At 35.0% G+C, this 13,764-nt stretch overlaps 4 protein-coding genes across 4 annotated transcripts; 1 reads left to right on the plus strand and 3 right to left on the minus strand.

Moving 5' to 3' along the window:
* The first annotated feature begins 1,237 nt into the window (after positions 1–1,237).
* LOC110687354 (polyadenylate-binding protein RBP45-like) lies at positions 1,238–6,229 on the plus strand. The gene is made up of 7 exons (XM_021863996.1): positions 1,238–1,635; positions 2,616–3,078; positions 4,897–4,952; positions 5,033–5,163; positions 5,267–5,363; positions 5,451–5,627; positions 5,945–6,229. The coding sequence occupies exons 1-7, from the start codon at positions 1,324–1,326 to the stop codon at positions 5,945–5,947; spliced, it is 1,239 nt and encodes a 412-aa protein (XP_021719688.1). The 5' UTR covers positions 1,238–1,323; the 3' UTR covers positions 5,948–6,229.
* A 719-nt stretch (positions 6,230–6,948) lies between these two features.
* Positions 6,949–10,526, minus strand: LOC110687355 (mediator of RNA polymerase II transcription subunit 21-like). Its single transcript, XM_021863997.1, has 5 exons — positions 10,253–10,526; positions 9,829–10,127; positions 8,217–8,294; positions 8,078–8,129; positions 6,949–7,369 (listed from the first exon to the last, which is right to left on the minus strand). Exons 2-5 carry the CDS (start codon positions 10,117–10,119, stop codon positions 7,293–7,295), a joined length of 498 nt encoding a protein of 165 aa, XP_021719689.1. The 5' UTR covers positions 10,120–10,127; positions 10,253–10,526; the 3' UTR covers positions 6,949–7,292.
* Positions 10,527–10,888: 362 nt separating this feature from the next.
* Positions 10,889–11,843, minus strand: LOC110687194 (polyubiquitin-like). Its single transcript, XM_021863805.1, has 2 exons — positions 11,787–11,843; positions 10,889–11,323 (listed from the first exon to the last, which is right to left on the minus strand). Exons 1-2 carry the CDS (start codon positions 11,841–11,843, stop codon positions 11,015–11,017), a joined length of 366 nt encoding a protein of 121 aa, XP_021719497.1. The 3' UTR covers positions 10,889–11,014.
* A 766-nt stretch (positions 11,844–12,609) lies between these two features.
* LOC110687195 (FK506-binding protein 5-like) lies at positions 12,610–13,764 on the minus strand. Its single transcript, XM_021863806.1, has one exon. It carries the CDS (start codon positions 13,762–13,764, stop codon positions 12,610–12,612), a length of 1,155 nt encoding a protein of 384 aa, XP_021719498.1.

The raw sequence follows: 13,764 nt of genomic DNA on the forward strand, positions 1-13,764 counted from the left end.
GAGGCAATGACAATTTAGGGGAATTTTGACTTCCCTCAAAATATGGGATTTCACTTACCCAATAGGTAAGTTACAATTCCTATGAGAATTTACTTCATTTTCAACCAAACAAACTTGATGAATTCCCATAATTTTGATGAAGGAATTTAATTCCTACAAATTGAAATTTTATGGGAATTTATACTTCCCTAATAAACCAAACGACCCTTTATTTTTTTTAAGGAAAGGTACACGATACTATTAAGTCTAAGTATCCTCTAATGATGGTATGAAAGACTACCTTTTCGTTTTGAGGGGATGGTATGAATTATAAAAGACTACCTACTTAAGTTTAAGTAAAAAACTTTTTTTTTTTCGGGTATAAAAAAGTTAATTTAAGTGAAAAATTTATCAAATATAAGTCAGAAAACAAAACCTTATACTGTTCTAAAAGATATCTATAGGCCAATGTTTGTTTCTTAATATAGATAACAAAAATCAAACTTTGGCTTATTATTTAAGTAGTGGCGAAGTAAGTTTTAGTACATTCAGTTTTTGATATTTTCATTTAGATTCACTTATTTGGACATAATAATTAGTTTGTATGTCCTTCATTTAAACATATACACCAACAAAATATCAAATGAGAGAACGTGAATCAACTAAAATAGAACTGAATAAGTATTTTGTAATATGAACAATAATTTTTTCACAGATGCCTAATTAAAGCGGAATTTCATTAAATTATTGTAAGACAGATTTAATTACCCTTATATACTACAAAAGTTACCATTTTTCTAACATAAATTTTTCCCTTTTAAAACACTTATAATGTATTAAATTTATTATGTTAGCTTTCATAGCATGTATTTATTAGGAATGACACTTTAAAATATAATCAAACTCATTAAAATTTAAAAGTAATCCAGGGATTATACTTACCGTAAAAATTGTTAAAATTACCTTTAAATTAACCGTTTTACAATAAAATTAACGTAAACCCGTCTTGTACAACACTTTGTAATTTTTAAATTATTTTTTTTACAGGGAAACAAAACAAGTAACAATAATAATTGTACTCCAATAATGCCCTTTCCATGATTCAATTTTATTTTTTTTATTTGGAAAAACAATTTCCTTACCAAAAGTGGTTAAGATTCAGACAGCCATTCATTATTACGGCCCAAAATCTTAGCCCAAATAAGTAAAACAAAGAGAGGCCCATAACTTCAATATAAAATAATTGGCGCTTCTCATACTCAAAATATCTCCTCTTTCTTCCTCCTCCTCCCATTTTCTCTCTCCTAGGGTTTTTCTCTCTCCTCTTTCAACGTCAAATCGACAATGATGCAACCAGGACAACAAGGTATGGTAGCTCCACCACCATCAATGGCGGCTTCGCAACCTTCCATGGATCAGAGCTACCATCAACAGCAGCAGATTCAGCTTTTGCAGCAACAGCAATACCAGCAACAATGGATGGCGCAGCAGGCTCCGCAACAGCAACAGCAACAGCAGGCTTCGCAACAACCGCAGCAGCAGTATCAGCAACAGCCTGCTGCTACCGCTGAGGACGTTCGTACGCTTTGGATTGGAGATCTGCAGTATTGGATGGATGAGAATTATATTCGTAATTGTTTCGCACATACCGGCGAGGTATATTGAATCGCATTTGAATTTTTGTTGATTTTCATCGATTTTTTATTCCTGATTTTTGTTGTGAATTTGCTGTTTATCTTAGGTATTCTGTTTGATTAAGGTTATGGAATTATTTGATCTGTTCATGTTTCTTATGTAATTAAGGTTATGGAAATATACGATCTGTTTGATTTAGGTGTAATTTTTGGCAGCTTATGTAATCATTGATTCTAGTATAAGGTTGTAAATTTGTTATTGCTTTTTCCTTGTCGAAGGTTTTCTGTTTGATTGAAGTTGTGAAAATGTATGATCTGTTCATGTTGTGATGATTCGATTAATTTTTAGCCGTTATGTAATAATTGATTGTAGTGTAGGATTAGCAATGTCCTGTGTTTGACTATATGTATAAAATAGGGAAGCGTTTAGGTTTTTATGATGTTGTCTGGAGGTTTTAGATTGTTAGCATTGACTGCCTGACTGGTCATTGATGGAGAGGGAAGGTACTAATGAGAGATCTTACTTGGTGTTTTTCTGTGGCGGTGATTGAGGAGATTATATTGTTGTAAATTCCGTATATACTAGTCTAGAGAGACCTTGATTTTTGACTTGTATTTCTTCTTTATATTGAAGATACTGTTTTTTTAGGGCGGTTGTCTTTTATTTGTGGATCTTGTTAACATTCTTTTTTACTGATGTTATTTAACAAGTCCAAGCTTTAATTAGGTGGCTTTGATTGCCATAGTTTGTAATTACTCAAAGTATAAGGATTATATCTGGTGGAGTCTGTAAGAGAGGGTTCTTTAAATTTTAAAATCATTTTTTTTTGGGAGGCAAATTAGCATCAATAGTTCTTTGATTTGGTTTCTGATTGGTATGACTGATCACATAATATGTTTATTTCATGTGTCAAAGTGTCTGCTTCCATGCTACTGCTTATTTTTTTTCACAAGCTTACGTGTGTTTTGTATATTCACCACTAATATTACCTAATCTTGCAGCTTTCCAATGTCAAAATCATTCGTAATAAGCAAACCATGCAGTCAGAGTGCTATGGATTTCTTGAGTTCACCACTCATGCTGCTGCTGAGAGAATTCTGCAGACATACAATAACACCCTGATGCCAAATGTTGAGCAAAACTACAGATTGAATTGGGCTTTCTATGGATCTGGTGAGAAACGGGGAGAAGATGCATCTGATTATACAATTTTTGTTGGTGACTTAGCTACAGATGTTACTGATTACACATTACAAGAGACTTTTAGAGTTCGCTACCCCTCAGTTAAAGGTGCTAAGGTGGTGATGGATAGGCTTACTGGTAGGGCAAAGGGCTATGGATTTGTTCGTTTCAGTGATGAAAGTGAACAACTACGTGCCATGTCAGAGATGAATGGAATGATGTGTTCAGGTCGTGCAATGCGTATTGGAGCTGCTGCTAACAAGAAAAATGTTGGTGGAACAGGTATTTGCTAACATTGGGCAGTGTGTATTGTAATATGAATGTCAAGAGTTAATTAATTCTGCATGCATGAACTTGTTGAGTTTTGTATTGATTCCTCCTTTTGTTGTTTATATTAGTCCGAACATAAAGTTGGTAAGGTTGAAATTATGGTGATTGCTTTTGCTCTATGTTGGTTTGTCATTATAGTTTTATTTGGGTCTCCTACATTCAGTTTTTCTCTTGAAGATGCGCAGAAATTCAGTTCCAGTGCTTTCCTTTCAGATTTGGGAATTATTAATTCTAAATTGAAAATCTTATAGAACTCCCATTGTCTCAAAGCAGGGTGTCAAGAGGCTCTACCATTTAGGGGCCTGGGACTGAATTCAGCCGAAATGGTTACCCCCTTAATACGTTGCCTTGTGTAGGTCAGTAATGTCATAAATTTTCCATTTACAGCAGTTTCCAGTGCTAAAAGTTATTCTTCCATTCAGTTTAGTATATTATCCTTTTTACAGCTATCAGTTAAGTTCAATTTCATTACAATTTAGGATGTCAATTTTTGGCATTTCTTTCGCTTTAGCTTAATACGCTACCGTGTGTAGGTCAGTAATGTGTCATAAATTTTCCATTCATTCTTCCTTTCAGTTTTGTATATTATCCTTTTTAAAGCTATCAATTCAGTTCAATTTCATTACAATATAGGATGCCAATTTTTGGCATTTCGTTCGCATTAGCTTTTTCTTAATGCTCCTTTGCCCTCCTTTATAAATATCATACTCTAGTGCAATTCTTATAAGTGTTAACTCCTTGATGTAAGATCTTGTACTCTTTTTCTTCTTCTGTTGTCAAGAGATGCCCTGTCTGCGTTGCTTCTCTATTTTTTATTTTTAAATAAAAACACAAAAAGATGTACACGAGTCTGTGGTCTAATATAGTTATGTACCTTTCCGTCAAAAAATAAAAATAAAAATATAGTTATGTACCTCTTATCGGTAGCATTGTTTGGATTATTTTGGTTCTTAGATTATTGTCATATCCTTGGTGAGCATAACTACCCGTTTATTTCATAGCAATTTTGGGATTTATTTCAGTGCTCTAAATAAATATTCAAAGTATGTATTAGTTGGTCATAAATAATGTGTATGCCCTTATTTTTGTTCTGTTCAATGGTGATGGATTCTTTGGAATTTGTTTGCTAAATGTTTTCTGTGGTCACTATATTTGTGACTTGAGGTGGTGTGATTTTACCTTCTGGTGATAATAAATAATCCATACGGCTTTTAGGTCATTCTTTTAGTTGATGAGCTTGGTCTTTGGCTCTTTCCATATGTCTGCTGGTATTTTGCAAGAGTTCCTTTTGTTTTTTTGTTATAATGTTCTGTTTTGCCTGTTCCCGAAAAAACTTACTTTGGGGGTTTTACTGAGTATTATTAAGCCTACTAACTTTTCATTTTCTGTCCCCTTCTATTTTGTGACCTTTGCTTTTGCACTCTTTTTAAAGATTGTAAAAGTAGAGAGAAAATTATTGGACGGCAATAAATATGGAAAAATTAAACCTTACCAATAGAGTGTATGTTTATTAATAGAGACTAAAAAAAAAAAGTTGTTGCAAATATAAAATGACAATGGAGTATTAATTTCATCACTGCATTGCACTTTTATGATCCGACTTTGTAGTCTACTATACTGTTTTTTTAATCTTTTTTCTTTATTCAGGAATAGTAGCACTTTTGACTTGTGTTGCCTTTCTGAGTTACATGATGGTCATTATTTTTTTTGGTGGAAATAAGTTTTGTAAGATCCTTGTTGCTTTATCCTTGTCCTCTTTCTTAATCGCAGCTTCATACCAGAACTCTCAGGGAACTCAAAATGACAGTGATCCAAGTAACACTACTGTGGGTACTTTTCCCTTAAGAGTTTCATCTAAGTTGTACTTGATAATATTTTGACTTTGATTTTAAATCTATTTTTTCAGATTTTTGTCGGCAATCTGGATTCTAATGTTTCTGATGAAATTTTGAGACAAACGTTTAGTCCCTATGGGGAATTGGTCCATGTAAAAATACCTATGGGCAAGCAATGTGGATTTGTTCAATTTACTAACAGGTTTGCATGGATTTTTGATACGGAGTACATCTTTAGTTACATGTGATTCTTGCAGGTCTGCATATGTGATTTGGAAGTTAATATAGTCTTACTAATTCTGCAGAAGTAGTGCTGAGGAAGCATTGAAAGCATTGAATGGAGTACAATTAGGTGGACGTAGTGTTAGACTCTCTTGGGGACGTAGTCCTTCAAACAGACCGGTATGTTTTCATTTCTTTTTGGGTGCTGACTGTTCAGTATAATGTATATTTGTCCTAGTCCTGAGCTAACTGGTTGAATGTATGCAGTCACAACCTGATCAGAGCCAGTGGAATAATTCTGCTTATTATGGATATCCACAAGGATACGACTCCTATGGATATGTGTCTGCGCCTCAAGATCCAAACATGTACTATGGTGGTTATCCTGGATATGGTGGTTACCCAATGCCTCAGCAGGCACAGATGCCATTGCAACAGCAACAGGTTAGTTGATGTTCATATTATAGTCAGTAAGTGTTAGCAGCTTAGCATGTCTTCTTTGTAGAGGTTTTTGGGTTTCTATGGAACAAGTTTGATACTTTTGGATGCTTCACCTATGAAGCATTTTAAATGTATTTAAAACGATGGCTGTTCATGTTGTGCTGTTGCAACTTTAAAGTCGCAGTTCTGGAGCCCCTTGTTTCCAGTTTGTTTGTTTGTTTGAATCTTATAGATCTTTCTTATGCTTAGTTTTCTGGTTCTTAAAAGTTTTCTCCGGAGCTTTCTTGTTAAAAATCTCATTACGTTTGTTTATTGTGCAGTGATCCAGCTATGCTAAGTGGGATAAGTTGATTGCGTGGGAGCCTGTATTATTTCACCTGAGGCTGCTCTTCTGGAGCTATGGTCCCTCTCTGAAATGCTGAATGTAGTATACTCTGATTCTGCTGGTCAAATTTTCTTTTTTTTTTTTTTGGATTTCGCTCAAAGCTGCTTGTATGCAACTTGCTTTTGGTACGGCTCGCGTAATGTTCTTGAGATTCGTCATACATGGAATTTATATGGCTTGTGAGTTTTGATCATCATGGGTTATTTTTAAATTAGATTTATTTTCGATTTTAAATTTATTTGAATTTCTTTTTCAAGGAATAGTAAGGAGTAAGGACGTAAACAAAAGAATTTGTTGCCAAAAAAATTAGTGTAAGTTTTAGTTAAGATTTATGGAGTAGTAAGGACCTATGGGCCGTTGGGTACATGTTTACAAACCCTCAATTTTAAAGAAAAGCCTTATTAAAAAGAGTAAACAAGGGAATTGCGAATCTTGGAATTTATTTTATTGAAGGTGAATTTCTTTTTTAACCTAACAACTCATTGATAATATCATATATATTTTGTACTTCTTGCGTTTCACAGATATTACAACTATTATTATTTTAGAAAGCTTCACAAATATTGGAACATTTTTTTTTAATTTGCATTTGTTTTCTCTCCTCTCTATCTCTATCCATCTGTGCCCTATTCCCATATTGCAATATTCGGGGAATGAAAGAAGTGTTTATTTATTTATTTATTGATGGATAACTGTAGTATTATCCCTTGTATTAATGTTATATATATAAATGCATCAAGTTTAATAAGTATCTTCAACAAGTAAAGTGAATGGCTGTAAAAACAAAACTATAGTGTATCTTTCAGGGAAAAAAAACAAAAAAGTAATGAGCCTGTTCAGGACCATTATGCTCAGCCTCATTAAACTTTCAGAGCATCGATACGCACTGGTTTTTGCTGCACAAGCCAGCCTCGGAACATTTTGCTTCCAGAAACAGGGTCAACACAAAGCCAAAGGTTTGATATCAAATTTCAATTAATGAGATAAACAATGGAATGCAAGTCAGTAAACTTGACACGTCTTGTTAACAATTTTGTTTTGGTACTAAAATTTCTTAAGCCAAGCTATGTGCTGTACTAACTAAAAAAAATATTGGTTTAGTTCATTCTAAAACATTTAACCAACAAATGTGCAATATTTGGGACAGTCCAAACTCCAAACACACTGTACAAAGATGACAGACAAGCTGCGTAATCTCATTGTTTGAGCACAAACTTCAGGCCAGTGACTTGATCAACAAAGAAAACCTTCAATCCTATTATTTTTCCGGAGGGGAAATATATTCAATATGGTTTCTTCATGTTTAAGCATTTATCAGATGCTTCACTGAACAATTCCTGGACTTGCTTTAATTCCTTATCTGGGCAGAAAGAAGAAGAAAATGTGCAAACCAGTAAGACTCACTGCCATTAGCTTTGCTAAACTCCAGAAAAGTAGCATCAAATCTATTTAGGAAAACTTCCTACGAAAATCAAGCATCATATTCATTTCAGTTTAAGTAATAGATTCTGATAGACTGATAGTTACCACAGTAATAACTCACAGGCTACACAAGTAAAAATGTACACGTATAAGGTACACAGTACACAAGAAAGTAACCACCTTCATGGCCTAATGTATCAAGAATACTAGTTGATCCAATTCCTCAATTGAATATTTGACGAGAAGGCATATATACGAATTAGATTTTTTTTTGCCATGTTACATCTTTTCCACAGTACACGTTATAACAGAACCTAATGCTCTGCTTATTCTGGCTGCACAACTATTTAGAGTAAAATGATTCAATGGGGCAAAAACAATATCAATGTGGTTATAGATGTATCAACTGAACTAAAAGCTGTGTGCAGATGGTCAGGTGGTATACCAGGCAACTAGTAAAGCATAATCAACTGGTTCAAGTAGGAGGCAAAATTACAGATTATGAAAATTCTAAAATATTTCCAGTCAAGTATTCGAGTATAATTTATGACGGGCTTTATTTCACACAGGCAAAATCTAAAGAAAGAGTAGACAATGCAAATTAATACATATGGAATATAATTTATAGTAAAAAGCAAGCCATTACCAGCAGCTTCCAGTTGCTTCTGCAATTCTTGGCCAATAGCATCATTTTCTGCCTGGTAATATGTTAAGAAAGGTCACTTTAGCAGGCTCTATAGATTTCTATATTTCACAGCAAATTATTTACTAGACTACTAAAATACCTGAAGCTCAGCGATTCTTTTCAGTTGAGCCTCTTCACCTCCCTCAGCTAGTGGTAGGGCATTAACCAAAGCATCAAACTGTAAAAGAGCAAGTTAGAAAAAAATTAGTGAGGACACAAATTATTTGACAAGGCAGACGAGAAAATTATTCTAGGCATTTGATGGGTTAAAATACTCTCCCCAATCTAGAACTCCTCATCTCCCCAGCAAATTAAAAGAAAAGAAAAGCTTGCCATATCCGCACAGGTCTAAAAAATTACAAGTCAATAATATAAGACAAGAACAGATATTATATAATCCGTGGCAAGTCGCACCTTAACTGATACCCATTGCTATAAAGTATGACAGAAAACTCAAGAAGCAATCAAATCTTGAGAATAAGCCCTAAAACCTCTAAAGAACTCTATGGTAGAAACAGAGGAATAAGTTGAACCAAAATGGCAACATCATTTTCATCGTAAGGAAAATTAAAAAAACAAGATGAAAAAGGAGGAAGATGAACTCTATATCGGTATGCCCGTATGCCATGTGTGTGTGATTTTTTTTTTGGACAATGGTATGCCATGTTTATAATGGAAACCTGGTGGGCTAAAAGCTGCATTCCAGATTTCCAGTCATAAGTCTGCTGCTAAATGTTTCTTCTAATGGCCACCCCAATATTTATAATTCCTATGCTCAAAGCTTACACCTTTGATTTCATCTTTCCACAACTATTGAAGACTCTCCCCTTAGAGAGACGCCAATCCTTACAAGATCCAGAAAACAGAATCTCTTCATCATGTTCTAATCATTGAGACGGCACATCAAAACCATATAAATGTGCAAGAATACAAATTGGATCAACATAATATAAACAGCTTCTTTGCTATGCGTCTTACTCAAACTGAGCAGTTACTCTCTACTTGGTGAACCCTGTCACCACAAGTAGCTGCAATGAAATGTAGGCCTATTACGACTTCTTCAATCAATCAATCAAAGCTTTAATCCCATAAGTGGGGGTCGGCTACATAAACCAAAAATGATTATTTTGTATAGTCATCCACAAAAGTCTTCCTCCTCCATCCCGTACGATCAAATGCCTCATGTTCATGCAAATCCATATACTTTATATCCTTACTAACTCCTTCCAACCAAGTCATTTTTCGGTCTCCCTCTCCCTCGTTTAACCTCTCCATGGTACTCTTCGTACCGGTGCACCCTTGGGTAATTAAATTAAGTGAAGAAAAAATGGTCTAACATTTTTGGACAGAGTTATCATACACACCGAGCCAACGAATTCCTACTCATTGACTCAAGAAAGTCATTCTAGTATAAAATCACAAATCCAGGATTACCATTAACAACCCAATATGTATATAGGAAGTCTCAAGAGCTCCGCACATAAGCAATCTTTTCATAAGCTAATTGACACTAGCAAAAGAAGCCCGGCTCGATACATTGAAACTAGAATAACAACCCCAACAAAACACATAATTAACATCAATATTATGAGCCTATAATGGCACAATTCCAAACAATACAGTTCAATTTTCATCATATTTCACCCAAAAATGAATTAAAAAAGATACTTAAAAAGGGTAGAAGAAAAACAATAAACCCCAGGAAAATTTACCTGCTTTGCAGCCTTAACAAGAGCAGCACTGGCAGTTTTGGGTTCATCAGCAAAATTGGCGGAAGCATCAGGCGGTGGTTGTTGTTGCTGCTGCTGCCCTTGTTGGGGAGGATTGGGATTCGAATTATTTGAATTAGGGTTAGGGTTAGGATTAGGGTTCGAATTAGGAGGTTCAGGGTAATTAGGAGAGAGACGAACAGGAGGAGCATCTCTTTGTAAAGTTCCGAAAGTATTGAATGCAAGTGATGCTATCAAATTTACTTGTTCTTGCAATTGCGATATTATATCCATCTTCTTCCCTTCATTTTTCGATCGAATTTGCAGTAAATTAAAATCGAAAATTAGATCAAAAATTAAAATTAACTAGCAAATCAATTAAAAAATAACAAAGAGGGTATAAGTGAGAGAGATTAAGAGTACTTACTTGTGAAGATTCGCGGACTGTTTTCTGCAAATTCGAAGAGAGAGCTCTGTAATTTTGAGAAGAGGAACGAAGAAGATGATTAGCTGATTGCTGTAGTTGTAGGGCTTGTTTGATGATGTTTGCGCACAATTTTTTTTTTTTTTTTTTTTTTTAAGTATTACACTTCTTAAATGCGATCATATATATGACTTATTACTATGGGACATTATTACAGTTAAAATGAATTATGCATAATTACTCAATCGGGCTAACAAATTATCACATAGTTTGTCCTAATTAATCGAGCATTCTTAATCTCTTATTGTTCAATTTAATTGAAGTTGCAATTAGAAAAATGTGGTCGGATATATATATATATATATATATATATATATATATATATATATATAAATATATATATATATATATATAAAGACTACTTACTGTTCTCCCTCTGCCTAATTTATCATTTATACACGAAATAGTTCAAGCTAATAATCATGCATATAGAGGTCACAAAGATTGTTTCAATTTTTAACAAGCATGCAACATCTCAATTGAAGGAAAAATTCATTGATGTTCATCCTAGCTTGTTATAGCTATGCATGAAACCACCTTTGTCTACAGATTTATGTAAACATTTTGCGACAGCAAGCATCACTAAACAGAATTTAAATGAGAATCATACAATTGATACAAAGACACGAGTGTAGATGAGAAAGAACTGTCAGAGTAGATTACTACAATAAGGAAACATAAACTAAAAATTGTTCATATAACCTACTAAAAGCAAAGCAAAGAAAATCTTAAGCCAGCAGCCTTCCAAACAGTAACAATCCCACATAACCAAGGAATCTTGGTCTTAACATTGTCGACAGTGTCAGAGCTTTCAACCTCCAAGGTAATTGAAGCACCAAGTGGAGGGTAGACTCCTTCTGGATGCTGTTTTCCAGCGAAGATCAGACGCTGCTGATCTGGGGGAATCCCCTCTTTATCTTGAATTTTGGTCTTAACATTATCAATCGTATCAGAACTCTCGACCTCGAGAGTGATGGACTTGCCAGTTAGGGTTTTGACAAAAACTTGCATCATCTAAACCATTCAAAACAATAATCAATTGTGTAATAAGTACAACTAGCATCGCCAAAAGTGCAAATTTATTTTACCCCATGATAGAGAACCTTCTAGAATTTTATTTAATTATTCTTCAGCTTTTTGTCTAATCCAAATTTTAAATAAGGTAAATGGGTAGTTACCAAAAGTGCACGTTTCGTCAACATGAAGATTAAATTTCTATAGGAAGTTTTAATTTATTTATAGGAAGCTATTTCACTTTACTAAATTCCTATAAATTTTCCGAGACTTGGTAATTTATTATCCATGTTGTATATTATGCATTCATGCACCATATTAAAATAAGTTCAACCAAGCTATGACCAATATAAAGGGTGATCATATTTTAAAACAGGATTTGATATATTACGATATACGAGTATTGGGTGCAACAAAAGAGTGATGTGATGTGTCTATATTTCTTTTGCCTTTGCAAACTTGCCTTAGAAATCATGGCTAAGATATTGATCAAATTAGATTCTAAGTTTGAAACTCCCATCTCTAAAACACTTGCTAAAAATGAAAGCTCAAAATTTAGGGTCACTCCATACTATTATGTGATGATGTTGGTCTGTACTCTGTAGAATATGGCGAGCCAATCTTACTGGGGTTCTACACTTTGCATAATCTTGATAACAACTTATCGAGTATAGACTATGACACTTCATATTGAATCAAATCGTGAAAGACTTCACGGAGTTCTAACACTTGCTCAATTGTACCTATGTTTGACAGATTGGAACGAATCAGAACAACACAAAACGTGGGTACCGATCCCCTAAGATGATAATTCAAAATGCAATCGTTATGAAAATAGATACAATTTACAAATCATATAGAAAGTTTAATGTTTTGTAAATGGCAGTGGAAACCCTGCATTGCAGCCTTTGTTGAGGGAATTTACAACTAAGAACCTGCATATATACATGACAACCGATCAAACTGTGGTCTATTATCTCTATAATCCAAAAGTTGATATAGTTCTAAGTCTAAAACATGAAACATCCTATAAGACAGAAAAATGCACCAGAATATAAGAACTGTTTACCAGGTGATTACAACATATATAAAACTAAGTTTTTCATCAAAGCCATGAAAAGTTCAGTTCCTACAAGTTCAACTGTGAAAACCATAAAACAATCAAGAAAAATCTAACCAAAACGATCAGCCCAAGCAGTCAGGAGGGTCTAATTCTATCTAATTTGATATCTGCGATGACCAAAAAATATCATAAAAAGAGCAATTAGAATCATTAATTCCCCTAATCATTCGTCTCCCCCCTTTTCAGTTTCCATTGGGCTAATGTCATTAGGTGGTTCAGACAATTCATCTTCATCGTCTGGATTCTCCATGCTAATCTGAAACCCTGAAGTTGTACAAATGTCCTGCTCCATGACTGTCGGAGCATCGACTGATGAGTCTTTCAGGGAAATTGCGATTTGAGGAGGACTAATATTTGCTTCCTTAAGCAAAACAGTATTATTAGCTTCTTCAACAGGCTTGACAGCATCCTCGGAATTCTCATTAGTGACATCAGCATCATGTTGTATTATATCCTCCTCTTTTGAGAGACTCACAGTCGTTTCATCTGTCTTCTGCCTCTTCACCGGAGGCTCTGACAAGTCTTTCAGACTCTCCATTTTAGCAGAGACCTCCTCAATGATCTCGGCTCCTAGTGATAGCTTCTCCTGCTGTTCCTTATCATCAGATAAATTGTCCTGCTGTTCCTTATCATCTGACGCTTTCTCCTGCTGCCCCTTATCTTCTGACGCTTTCTCCTGCTGCTCCTTATCTTCTGACGCTTTCTCCTGTTCCTTGTCATCTGAAGCTTTCTCCTGTTGTTCTTTATCCTCTGATTGCCCCTTCTGAGTGACACTTGGGGAAGGGATCTTTTCTTGCTGTTGGATTTCGATGTTTTCAGCTGGATTCAAAGAAGAATTACGAGCAGTTTGTTCAGCTACCTGAGGGATGACATTCATCGAGGGGATTGGGAAATCTTTTCTCTTATGCATCTTAGTATTGGGAGCAATATCATTTTCAGGGGTAACAGGAACAATACATTCTTCCTTGAACACAACGCCTCGCATGTATACGTTACTGTCCCCAACTCTGACTGAAAGGAAATACCCTGCATCGAAGGCATACTCTAGGACTCCTGTAACCACCTGCCCTACCATCTCATCATATTCCTGATCATCATCATCATCATCATCGATATCTTCAATACTTTCTTTTCCTTTTGATGGAATGCTTGCTGTAGGTTTGAGTGTACTCGATCCCTCCCCTTGTATACTGGGAAACCTGGGAACTGGAGGTCTTGGAGGTGCTTGACTCTCATCCTTCCGAGGGCGCCCCCGTCTCCTTTTTGGTTGTGCCTCTGCTGGTATAGTAACTGTTCCTTGATTCATCAGTTGGCTCAT

This window comes from Chenopodium quinoa, unplaced genomic scaffold (assembly GCF_001683475.1).
Source record: "Chenopodium quinoa cultivar QQ74 unplaced genomic scaffold, ASM168347v1, whole genome shotgun sequence".
Lineage (NCBI taxonomy): Eukaryota > Viridiplantae > Streptophyta > Magnoliopsida > Caryophyllales > Amaranthaceae > Chenopodium > Chenopodium quinoa.

Excerpts from the sequence above, each read along its gene's own strand:
- LOC110687355 (XM_021863997.1), bottom strand. The coding sequence starts at position 10,119 with ATGGATATAATATCGCAATTGCAAGAACAAGTAAATTTGATAGCATCA. Across the intron at positions 8,295-9,828 it reads TTGTTAAGGCTGCAAAGCAG|TTTGATGCTTTGGTTAATGC; the intron begins GTAAATTTTCCT and ends GCTCTTTTACAG. Across the intron at positions 8,130-8,216 it reads AAAGAATCGCTGAGCTTCAG|GCAGAAAATGATGCTATTGG; the intron begins GTATTTTAGTAG and ends ACATATTACCAG.
- LOC110687195 (XM_021863806.1), bottom strand. The coding sequence starts at position 13,764 with ATGAGCCAACTGATGAATCAAGGAACAGTTACTATACCAGCAGAGGCA.
- LOC110687354 (XM_021863996.1), top strand. The coding sequence starts at position 1,324 with ATGATGCAACCAGGACAACAAGGTATGGTAGCTCCACCACCATCAATG. Across the intron at positions 3,079-4,896 it reads GAAAAATGTTGGTGGAACAG|CTTCATACCAGAACTCTCAG; the intron begins GTATTTGCTAAC and ends TCTTAATCGCAG. Across the intron at positions 4,953-5,032 it reads GTGATCCAAGTAACACTACT|ATTTTTGTCGGCAATCTGGA; the intron begins GTGGGTACTTTT and ends CTATTTTTTCAG.
- LOC110687194 (XM_021863805.1), bottom strand. The coding sequence starts at position 11,843 with ATGGGAGTTTCAAACTTAGAATCTAATTTGATCAATATCTTAGCCATG. Across the intron at positions 11,324-11,786 it reads TCTTAGCCATGATTTCTAAG|ATGATGCAAGTTTTTGTCAA; the intron begins GCAAGTTTGCAA and ends TGAATGGTTTAG.